This window comes from Mustela nigripes, chromosome 4 (assembly GCF_022355385.1).
Source record: "Mustela nigripes isolate SB6536 chromosome 4, MUSNIG.SB6536, whole genome shotgun sequence".
Taxonomy (NCBI): domain Eukaryota; kingdom Metazoa; phylum Chordata; class Mammalia; order Carnivora; family Mustelidae; genus Mustela; species Mustela nigripes.
This window is the reverse complement of record NC_081560.1, coordinates 11146167-11157064: the sequence shown is the minus strand read 5'-3', so window position 1 is coordinate 11157064 and position 10898 is coordinate 11146167. Positions and strand designations below refer to the sequence as shown.

Genomic DNA, 10898 nt, shown 5'->3' with positions numbered 1-10898 from the left:
AGGCTTAGTATTATACATGGCCACACATGCTTGTGGCTGCGAGAAATCCCAGTGACGACCGTAGGACGCTAGAGAAAAGAAGAGTGGGGTCATAGAAGGAGATGAAAATGTAGTCACAGGTAGAATAAGTTCTTGGATAAGGTGCATGAAAGGAGCAGGGCTTCGTGTGTACCAAGGCCCATGAGAGGTCTGCCTGCCAACCTCCAGGGGGAACTGGTTCTAGGTTAATCCACCAGAATTTCCCTTCTGGGCAGAACTGGGGCTTGAAAATAATACGGAGCAATATATAGCACTTTCAGGTATGGAGTTTTATTTATTTTTCCATAACACTGCAATAAGGTTGGTGGATTGAAGATCATCCCCTCTTTTACAGAGAAAACTGAAGCAGAGAGAATGAAGACAGTTGTCACTTATTTGGGGCGCTCAGGCTGGGTCTCTGAACCCTGACCTCATTCTGCTCTCTTGTATCCAGGGTTGCTTTACCTGATACCAGGGTGCAGGGGAATGAGCTCTCACATTACAGCCCTCAAGACACCTAGTTCTAGTCTAGACCCTGCAGCTGACTGGGTGGGACCTGGCCCCATCTCCTAAGTCCCCAGCCTGTTTTCTTGTGCGAACGTGAGGGCTGAGTCTGGAGGTCTCTAAAGCACAGCCCGGAGGCTCCCTGACTGTGTGGAATGGCCCATTCCTAGGGCCAAGGACTGACCGAGCACACTGAGTATGGTGCGCACAAGGGCGCTGACTGCCTTAGATGGCAGTGAAGGCTGGGAGCACAGAATGAAAGAAAAGGAAGCACCCGCGGGTGATATATTGGCCCCACAGGCCGAAATGCCCTATGTCTCCTACTTTGCAAGTAGTGATGTGTTGGAATTCAGGCGGCAATTTGGTAAATTTCCCATTTGAATTAAAAACAAAGAGAAAAAGAGCCTAGGTCTGGCCCTTTTTCGTAGCCAGGGGCCGAGTCCCAGGCCGAGGAATCCGGTCGGACCAGTGGGGGGCTCCACCGAACGCAGGCTCCGCTTGTCCCGGGGTGGCCTCGCGGCCCAAAGCCTCTCGGAAGGGTGGGTCACGGTGGGCGCTTAAGTACTGTCGAAGCCATGTTGCGGGGGTCCACCTCCGTCCTCCCCGCCCCAAGTCCGCCCGCCGCCCTGGCCTCGGGGGCCCCCGACCCCCATTCCCAGTCTCTCTCTCCCTCGAAGCTTCACCGATCCGCAGGCGGGGGCGCGGGTGATGAGAATTCCTAGAAGCCTTAGGCGGCTACCCAAGATTTTAAGTTAGGATCCTCCAACGACCCTCCAGGTTCATGCTCACACCCCGCCTCGGGGGCACAGAAGGACCCGGGGGACGTGGGCAGGGAGAATCCCCCACTCACCATCCCCGTCTACCCTGGAGCCCGTTTCCATCCCAGTCCTGCCGGTCTGGGCTGAGCCGGAGGGGACGGGGGACGTGGCCGGCGGCTGGGCAGGAGGAGGAGGAGCAGCTGGAGGTGGCGGGGGCAGGTAGCGGCTGCCCGGGAGAGGAGGGGGCTGGGCCCCTGCGGGAGGCGCAGTCCGGCTGCTTCGCCACCTCGGGGGCAGCCGCTCGACCTCCGCGGGCTTCGCCGGGAGTGGGGACGGTGAGTCAGATCTCGGGCACCCGCGGGTCGGGTCGGGCGGGGGTGCTGGTGGAGGTGGTGGCGAGTCAGGAAATGACATCAGAGGCCTGTGCCTGGGGAGGGGAGGTCTCAGCCCAGCCGGGGCGGCGGGGGCGGCGGGACGGGGGCGGGAGGACCTTGGCAGAGCCTCGGGCCCGGGGTCCGGAGCAGGGCCCCTTCCTGGGGGAGTTTCCTGCCGGGTCCGCCCTCCCCGCCTCTCCCCGCCTCTCCCCGCCCCCCTCTCCGGGCCGCTCCTTGTATGGTCTGAGCGCCGCTCTCTTCCCGCCCCCTCCCTCCCTCCTTCTTCCCTGCGTCCCTCCCCGCCCAGGCTGGAGGCTGCTCGGGACCCGGACGCAGAGTCCTGGGACCCGGCTGCGAGGCGGCCACCCGAGACGCGGCGCGCACGCTCCGGCCCGCGGTGAGGAGTGGGGAACCGCTCGGCGGCTGCGCACGGGGAGGGGCGGGGGCGCGGGCGCCGCGGGGAGCCGGGCCGGCCGGGGGTCCTCGGGCCGGCCGCGCGCCGCGTAACCTGGCCACCTCCCCCCCCAGCAGCCCGGCTTGGCCATGGCGGCCCCCCGCCCGCCTCCCGCGATCTCCGTCTCGGTCTCGGCTCCGGCTTTTTACGCCCCACAGAAGAAGTTCGGCCCGGTGGTGGCCCCAAAGCCCAAAGTAAATCCTTTCCGGCCCGGAGACAGCGAGCCCCCCTCGGCCGCCGGGGTCCAGCGCGCGCAGATGGGCCGGGTGGGCGAGATCCCCCCGCCGCCCCCTGAAGGTATGCGGCTGGGCTTGGGGCTGAACCCCGGCGGGTATGCGCCGGGCCGGGGGCAGGGGTTTCGGGAGTTTGGGGGTCTGATTGCACGAAGGGGGCTGGGCGCAGCTAGCCTGTCCCGAGCAGATGTTCTTACCTCATCGTGGAGCTCATGGCTGGGAGCCAGGGCTCCTGGGACCGTTCCAAGTCCCCCGCCTGGGGGTGGGAGGCGGGAATGTGGGGCACGAATCTTCCCCTCTGGGTCCGTTTTCCCCAGTGTAACGGGAGCTGCATCACTCCACTGTCGAGTCCCCCGCCTTTACTGACCCAGCGCTCCCAGGGCGCCCTGCCTCCTCTTTGCCTTCCCGCAAGCTCCGGGGCCCCGGGAGAGTTCTCGGGTTAGGGGTGAGAGCTGTAGAAGGAGAGTAGCTTGGGGAAGGGGTGGAGGGGTCGCCTGCAGACTGTCTTCTCACCAGACTGTCCTCTCTCGCTTTCCTACCTCAGACTTTCCCCTACCACCGCCTCCTGTCCTTGGTGATGGCGACGACTCGGAGGGTGCTCTAGGAGGTGCCTTTCCACCTCCCCCTCCGCCTGTGGAGGAACCGTTTCCCTCTGAGGCTCTGGAGGAGGAGATCTTCCCTTCCCCTCCGCCTCCATTGGAGGAAGAGGGAGGGCCTGAGGCTGCCGTACCTCCCCCACCACAGGTATGGGGGCTTGGGAGGGTCGGCCACAGTGGGACACCCGCTGGGGAGGAGAGGCAAGTCCTTACCTCTGACCTCTGCACCTCTGGCCTGATGGGGGTTGAGGTGGGAGTGGAGACCTGGGATCCCTGCTCTGACCCCTGACCCTCTAGCCCAGGGAGAAGGTGAGCAGTATTGATTTGGAGATCGACTCTCTGTCCTCGCTGCTGGATGACATGACCAGGAATGATCCCTTCAAAGCCCGGGTAAGAGATGGGAGAGTAGGAAAGGCCGGGCAGGGAGGAAAGGCACCCGCCCCTCTAACTGAGCTGCTTTTCCCTTCCTTCCCGTTCCTTGCAGGTGTCCTCTGGATATGTACCCCCACCAGTTGCCACTCCATTCGTTCCCAAGTCCAGTACTAAGCCTGCAGCTGGGGGCACAGCACCCCTGCCTCCTTGGAAGTCCCCTTCTAGCTCCCAGCCTCTGCCCCAGGCCCAGGCTCAGGCTAAGCCTCCCAGTCAGACCCAGTTCCATGTGCAGCCCCAAGCCAAGCCTCAGGTCCAGTTCCATGTGCAGCCCCAGCCCCAGGCTCATCCCCAGCCTGTGCCTTCGGCTAACACCCAGCCTCGAGGACCCCCAGCCCCATCTCCAGCCCCTAAGTTTTCCCCAGTCCCTCCCAAGTTTACTCCTGTGGCTTCCAAGTTCAGCCCTGGAGCCCCAGGTGGACCCGGGTCACAGCCCAGTCAGAAGTTGGGGTCCGCTGAACCTCCCTCTTCCAGTAGCACAGGCTCCCCTCAGCCCCCCAGCTTCACCTATGCTCAGCAGAAGGAAAAGCCCCGAGTGCAGGAGAAACAGCATCCGGTGCCCCCACCGGCTCAAAACCAAAATCAGGTGAGGAAGGGTAGGAGGACCAGGCTGAGACCAGGGAGCTGGGGAGGGGGCTAAGTCAGGAGCCAGAGAATGAGGGCAGAGGTGGCTTCAGAGAGGGAGGTGGACATGGAAACAGTGGGCTAGGACTTTTGAGCCTCTGAACTTGGCCTGGTGGGTCAGTGGTAAGAGAAAGTTCTCCGGAGGTTCTGGGTCTGGGTGGGGTCATAAGATCGACTTTTCCTTGCACCCTGCCCTCTAGAATGTTAAATGGAGGGATGAGATCATCACTGGTCCAATCTTGCTTCTTTCCTCTTCTTGGATTCTTGAGTTAATCTCTCTGCGGCTCTGAACCACTCTCAGTGCCCTGGGGCTCATCTGATGATAAGAGTCACAGTGTCAGTAAACACTGGCTGAGCCAGCGTCCGCTGAGTGCCAGGCACTGTGCTCTGTGCTCTGGAGGGAAGAGATCTCTCGAAGAGGTGAATTCTGAGTGAGTCAGATGGGCCTGGGATAGAATTCCTGGCTCACAAGACCCTAGGCAAGTTGGGTGAACTTTGGCCTTCAGTTTCCCCACCGTAACCCTACACAGTGGTTCTGAAGATTAAGTGAGCTAACTCATAGAAAGGCCTGGGATCTCTATCTAGCTCTTGAATGCTAACCATAGGAAAGTGATCATTCCTGTTTGACCATTTTTACCTTCTGGTGCAGGGGTCAAGATCTGAGTTGAGGGGAACCTGCCGGTCACATAGTCCTACGAACTGTCATGTTAGTCGATGCCACCAATGTGTTAGTGCGCAGGCACAGTTGAAGGGATGCAAGTGCCTGTGAGTTTTACAGAATCTGCTGTTACAGGAGCTCCAGACAGGCACCAACATGGGAGGCTGCAGGTTAGGAAAGGTGTGACAGCCCTAGTGTACCTTGAAGGGTTGGTGGGACTTGAGGTACCCGAGAGGAGAGGGAAGGGCATTTGAGTGGGAACGGCATGAGCAAGACTCAAGGGCTGCCGGGGTGTTTGGAGAAGAGAAAGTAGTTCCTGTGGCAGTAATGCAGAGCTGGACTCACAGAGATAGGTAGGTGGGGGTTTGAGGGAGGAGGAAGTAAGACAACACACCAAGGGAGCCCGTGAGTCCTGGAGAGTCGGTACTGGGTTTTGAGGAGTCATGTGGCCGGGTTGGAGGGTTGGTGACAGCTGTGCTTTTGGAAGCTTTGGGGGAAATTTTTCCAGCACAAGCATGGGCTAGAGGTAGGAGGTCAGTGATGCATGGGAGTTCACTCCTGGGCCACCGTGGTAGTGTTGGTTGCAGTGAAAAATAAAGCCCAGATACGAGAACTGTTAAAAAGGAAGAGCCTCCAGGCTTGGTAACCGATAAGCCGTGGAAGAGGAGGGGTGTGTTGGGGAATGATGGTATTGCTGACAAAATAGAGAAGTCCAGAAGGGGAAATGGTTTGGACGGGAAGAGGAGGGGCCCAGCTGTCAGCATGTTGAGCAACAGGTTCCAGGAGGACTTGGTCTCAGCTGGAACTGTCATCTAGTTAGAAATGGAGGACTGGGTTTCAGGAGAGGGCCTTGAACTCTTGAGGAGCGTGTGATGATACCAGAGGAGCAGGGGCTGCTGAGGGGCCCAGGGGATGCTGAGAGGAGGAGCTGAGGGTCTAGCAGTTGGGTGATGCTCAGGCTGAGCAGGTTGGGGGGGGAAGACGGGCAGCAGGAGGAAGAGGGTCACAAGTCAGGGTGGGGTCTCAAGACAGTGTGACGAGGGAGAGGTTCCTCAGCGGGGGTTTGAGGTGGACGAGGACTAAGGTCAGAGATTTGGCCATTCTGAAGTCCTAGATGACTTTGTTGTTGCCCTTTGGGGCCCTGTGTTGGGGACAGAGTGAAAAGAGGGGCGTCAGTAGGTGGTGAGAAATGGAGCTGCCAGAGTAGCCTGCCCCCAGGTTGGCAGGGAGGTGAAGCAGCAGGGAAGAGAGTGCCCATGTATGTGAGAACCGGGAGGAAGAAGCTGTTGGAGGAGGGGTTCATGATGCTTGCAAGCGGGGGCTGCTGCTCTCATGGCCTCCTGGAGGGGAACATGGTGATGCCGCCGCCCCAGGCATTCCCAGAGAGCAAGGGCAGTATGGCCACCGTGTTTTCTGGTAGGGGAGGAACGAGCAGGGAGCTGGAGCTGGCTGGCTTCCATCTTCTCAGTCATGTAGGAGGTGAGGTCATCGGTGAGCGAGGGGGCAATGCAGTCGGGGGCTCTAGGAGATGGAAAGGTTTGGAACAGCTGCTGTGGGGAAGGCAGGAGCTGGGAATCTGCAGGAGCCGAGTACCAGACAGCCCCCCTGGGGCTGAGGCTGGAGGGCACAGAGGGCGCTGCAGTGTTTCGTGAACTCACTCTGCGGTGTTCAGGATCTCTCCACCTACTTTCTGCAGCTGGGAGGCAGAAGCAGGAAGCGGGCAGTGCATGAGCCAGGGTTGAGATGGGGCCGGCTAAGCCAGCCATGGTGGCTGAGGGAGGCATGAGTAGCTGTGAGGGCCTTGTTGAAATAGCTGGTTCAGGGACCAGACCTGGGGGAGGCAAGCTAGGAGGTTTTGATGCACAAGATACGTGGGGACGGTCAGGAAGCAGAGGAACCTTTTCTGAATTGGTGCATTCAGTAGGTACGGAGGGGAAAGGAGAAAGGAAGGTGATTGTTGGGAGGTCAAGACCAGGGTCTTGGAGGAAGATTGACCTGAGACGGGTGAACCTCGGGTCCGAAGTGTTCCCGGCGGAAGGTGCCCGAGACGGAAGGACATTTGGAGCTGTTCTAGTGGAAGAGCTAGGGGTCTGACCATGGATGTTGAGGCTGGGACATTGGTGCTGGCAGGCAGAGAGGGAAAACTGTGGCTGGGTACCCACGGGGAGCTGATGCGTATGAAGAGCTCATACTTAAAAGAATGGGATGGACACCTCAGGGGACCCCAGAGAGCAAGGGCTGGCTGAGTGCCCTTCCTCTGTCCCCAAGATGCTAGGAAGGGAAGACTGGGAGAAGAGACAGAGAGGCTTACATTGGAGAAGGGGCTCCGCGGGGCCACAGTCGCGGAAGGGCAGGAGGTGGTCAGAGTCTGTGGGGGAAGGGCCTAGGAGCTGGAGCCTCCGAGAAGCCCTGCTTCCCCAGGCCGTGGCAGCTCTAGATGCAGGCGGGTGTGAGTATGGGGGAATCAGGGCTGAGAGGGGGCTGAGAGGCTTTGAGGTTGCAGGCGTTACAGAAATGAAGGCACTGGCAGGTAGAACATTTGGTGGTTGCAGCCTCAGTCCTGGCTGGGCTTATCCAGTACAGAGAAAACCAACCTAGTGTTTCTGTTGGAGTGTCATAGAAATGCTGGTGCAGGCCACAAAGCCCCTGGCACGGCTCAGGGTGACTGGCGGTGCCCCCCTAACCTTACCGGCACCCCCATCCCCGTCTCCAACTCTCTCAGGATGCCATTAAGAGAAGGGTAGGCAGGTCTGGCGAATGGTCCTCTGAGGCCTGCGGGGAAGGGAGTGGGGTCGGGTACTCCTGGACCCCTGCTTGGGGAGCTGGGGGCTGGGCTCCAAAAGATGGCCCTGGGGGTTTAACGTGTGATTCCCGCCTGTGTTGCATCCTCACGCTGACAGGGGCTGCTCGGCAGCAGGCGGGCCGGGTAGGTGTGTGTGCACCGGGGTGCACATGCCATCACGTGCCAACCTCTCCTGTGGGGGGCCATGTCTGCGCATGCTCCGTGGACTTGACGCGTGGCCTGGTGTGTCGGGTGCTTCAGTAACCTCAGCTGCTGTGTGTGTGTGGCCTTTGTCTGCTCAGTTGTTCTGGCCTGTCCGTCACTGCCCAGGGGGGGTTTGGGCAAAGTGGGCGGAAGCGGCATCCCCTTCCCCTGTGGTGCTGGGGGTCAGGGAGGGAGGAGGAGCAGCTTTCTGAGTCCAACCTGAGTGTCTGGGAGATGGGCGGGGAGTTAGTCGGTCTTGGAAGAAAGCGAGTAAGCTGGCTGGGTGAAGTTCTTAGAGAGGGCGGCCCTCGGGAGAGTATGAAGAGAGTGTTGGCGTTTCAGGGACGCTCCCCTGGGGCCCCAGGACCTCTGACTTTGAAGGAGGTGGAGGAGCTGGAGCAGCTGACCCAGCAGCTGATGCATGACATGGAGCACCCTCAGAGGCAGAACGTGGCTGTCAACGGTGAGCTCCCTGGCGAGCCGTTGGGACCTCGCCCCTGGCCTTGCAGTGCTGCCCAGCACCTTGGCTCTGCTCCCTGTCGGGGTGGCCGGACCCTTGCATGCTTCTTTCTCCCCTTTACTTCTGTCCTCTCCGGCCTTCCCAGAGTCCTGTGGCCGGTGTCGTCAGCCGCTGGCACGCACCCAGCCCGCGGTCCGGGCTCTGGGGCAGCTGTTCCACGTCCCCTGCTTCACCTGCCACCAGTGTGAGCAGCAGCTGCAAGGACAGCAGTTCTACAGCCTGGAGGGGGCGCCCTACTGCGAGGGCTGCTACACCGTGAGTCCCTGTTGGGGCTGAGAGGTGCTGCCTGGAGCCTCCGCCAGCGCGTGGGGGGCAGTGCGGGGCAGATGCGCCTTCCCGGCTGGTTTTTGGGTGCCAGTTCCCTGCCAATGCCCTACTGTTGCCTCCTTAGGACACTCTGGAGAAGTGCAACACGTGTGGGCAGCCCATCACGGACCGCATGCTGAGGGCCACGGGCAAAGCCTACCACCCGCAGTGCTTCACCTGTGTGGTCTGTGCCTGCCCCCTGGAAGGCACCTCCTTCATCGTGGACCAGGCCAACCGGCCCCACTGTGTACCTGACTACCACAAGTGAGGACCCACCTCTTGTCTCCTGGGCTCTTCTCTGAGGTTGTCTGAGAGTTAGGCTGCCCTCCCACAAGTCCAAGACCACTTCAAACTTCTGGCCTCACTTTCTGGTCCCACATTCTGTCCAACAGCAGGAGCCCCATTTGTCTGGATGTAGCTGTCCAGCAGTCTCAGAACTTGGTAGCAAGTCCCACTCCTGGTAGCGCCCCCCCCCCCCCCCCCCGCCGCCATTGGTTCACTGAGGCTTCTTTTGGGTGTGGTCTTAGGTTCAACCTTGTGTGCTGGAATGACTTCATTTCACACACAAGCTGGGCTCTGAAAGTTCTTTTGGAGATCAGCTTTTTGGAGTTCTGGTGTTCTCCTAGAAACAGTGTTTACAAGGTGGCTACTTCCTAGGTCCTCAGCAGGATCCCACAGTGCATCTCGAGGTCGGTGCGGGAACATTGCACAGTCTCATTCCCACCTCTGCCAGTGTTTGAGGTGTACGTTTTCAGAATTCCACCTGACGTGTCCAGAACTTCACATCCCTCCCTCCACCCACCCCACCAGTGGAGCGGAGATAGCTGCATGGCAGGGGAGGCTAGGGTCCCGGGTCCAGGCATGGGGGGCTGGAGAAGGGCGCCTTTGGCTGTGGTCTGTACCACCAGGTAAAGGCCTCATGGCAGAGGTCCCTGGAGTGGATGGGCCTTTGGGAGGATGGGGGAAAGGCAGGAAATTCCCCTTGATAAGGGCCCACGAAGGTGGCTTGTCTTAGGACTACCCTGTTGAGCTTCCTCTGCCTAGGGATGTGAAGCAAGTTGGCCAAGATGTCTGCCTGCCCCATTGCCATGCAACCAGCATGTCATCTCCTTCCTGCACTTCGATGGATAACCCTGGGTACCCTGTGCCCCCATTCTGACTCCTGCCCCACTTTTGGGCCCCTCCAGGCAGTACGCCCCTAGGTGCTCTGTCTGCGAGGGACCCATCATGCCTGAGCCTGGCCGCGAGGAGACCGTGCGAGTGGTGGCTCTGGATAAGAACTTCCACATGAAGTGCTACAAGTGTGAGGTTGGCTGTGCCTCTGGACCCCCGGGCTGGGTGGTGGTGGGGGCGATGCCCGAGCCTGCCCCATCCAGTGCTTCTGTCCCTGTGCAAGGTGAGGGGGAGGGCTGTGGGGTCCCTGAGTTTGGATAAACCAAGAAAGAACGTGATCAGTGGGAGGTAAGGGGCTTGTGCTTTGCTATAGTGGAAGGGAAGGGGCAGGGGGATGTGCTGGGTGAAGTTAAAGGAGGCAGAGAAGGGAGCTGAGGCATGTGGGAGAGGTGAGGTCCATGTCTTTTATTGGGTGGGTGCTTTGGAAATGGCTCTACCCACAATGCCTGCCTTCGGTGGGAGGAGTCTAGGCGAAACGAGTGGCAATAGTGGTGAGGCTAGGAGTGGGGGTGCGTGTGGTTGGGGACATAGGAAGTGACCTGGATATCAGCCAAGCCCTGAGGCATTTGGTCTTCCTACTTTAAAGATGGAGGTGTGGGGGGACACAGGGGCCTTCCACCAGCAGACTCTTCTTCCTGTCTCCCAGGACTGTGGGAAAGCGCTGTCCATTGAGGCAGATGACAATGGCTGCTTCCCCCTGGATGGCCATGTGCTCTGCCGGAAGTGCCACACTGCCAGAGCCCAGACCTGAGCAGGGGATGGACGAGTCTCTTCCCCATCAGCGTACCACCCACACTGAGACCACCCTGCCCCCCCTTCAGTTATTTTTTTGATGTCCAGCCCCTCCTTCCACGCGCCAATCCCCACCCCAGGATCCCAAGCACCCTGTCCGGGGGTCCCAGCACGGCCTAGGGCTGCAGAGTTCCAGCTCCGGGTTTCCCCCCCCCCCCCCCCACCCCGCAGGGACCACGCACCATCCTCCGGTGTACCCCACCTGTGGGGGCACCAGGTTGAGCGCTGCTGCTTTCACTGCTGCACCCATGCCCTTGGCTGGCGCCTGAGCAGCTGCGTCCTCTGCTTGCTGAGGCCAGGAGATGCCCGGACTCCAGGAGGCTGGACTGGGCCGGGCAGACGGGCCTGGACATTCCCTCCCATCCCCATGCTGCCAGGTTGTGGCTACAGCTACAAATAAAAAACCCTGTTTTCCAGAATTCTTAGGAGTCAACTCTTCTGTGCCTACAGCCCTCATGGGTGGGTTGGAGGAA

General features: G+C 60.1%; 1 protein-coding gene across 2 annotated transcripts; it reads left to right on the top strand.

Annotated features, from left to right (window-relative positions):
- Positions 1-1715: 1715 nt before the first annotated feature.
- Positions 1716-10844, top strand: ZYX (zyxin). Of its 2 annotated transcripts, none has more exons than XM_059396227.1 (10): positions 1716-2051; positions 2183-2405; positions 2886-3085; positions 3235-3327; positions 3422-3952; positions 7977-8097; positions 8240-8409; positions 8546-8724; positions 9648-9768; positions 10280-10844. In XM_059396227.1, exons 2-10 carry the CDS (start codon positions 2198-2200, stop codon positions 10382-10384), a joined length of 1728 nt encoding a protein of 575 aa, XP_059252210.1. In that variant the 5' UTR covers positions 1716-2051; positions 2183-2197; the 3' UTR covers positions 10385-10844. The 2 variants fall into 2 exon arrangements, with proteins under 2 accessions (XP_059252210.1, XP_059252208.1); XM_059396225.1 differs by having other exon boundaries at positions 1962-2051; positions 2186-2405.
- Positions 10845-10898: the final 54 nt, after the last annotated feature.

Excerpts from the sequence above, each read along its gene's own strand:
- ZYX (XM_059396227.1), top strand. The coding sequence starts at position 2,198 with ATGGCGGCCCCCCGCCCGCCTCCCGCGATCTCCGTCTCGGTCTCGGCT. Across the intron at positions 2,406-2,885 it reads CCCCCCGCCGCCCCCTGAAG|ACTTTCCCCTACCACCGCCT; the intron begins GTATGCGGCTGG and ends TTCCTACCTCAG. Across the intron at positions 8,098-8,239 it reads GCAGAACGTGGCTGTCAACG|AGTCCTGTGGCCGGTGTCGT; the intron begins GTGAGCTCCCTG and ends CGGCCTTCCCAG.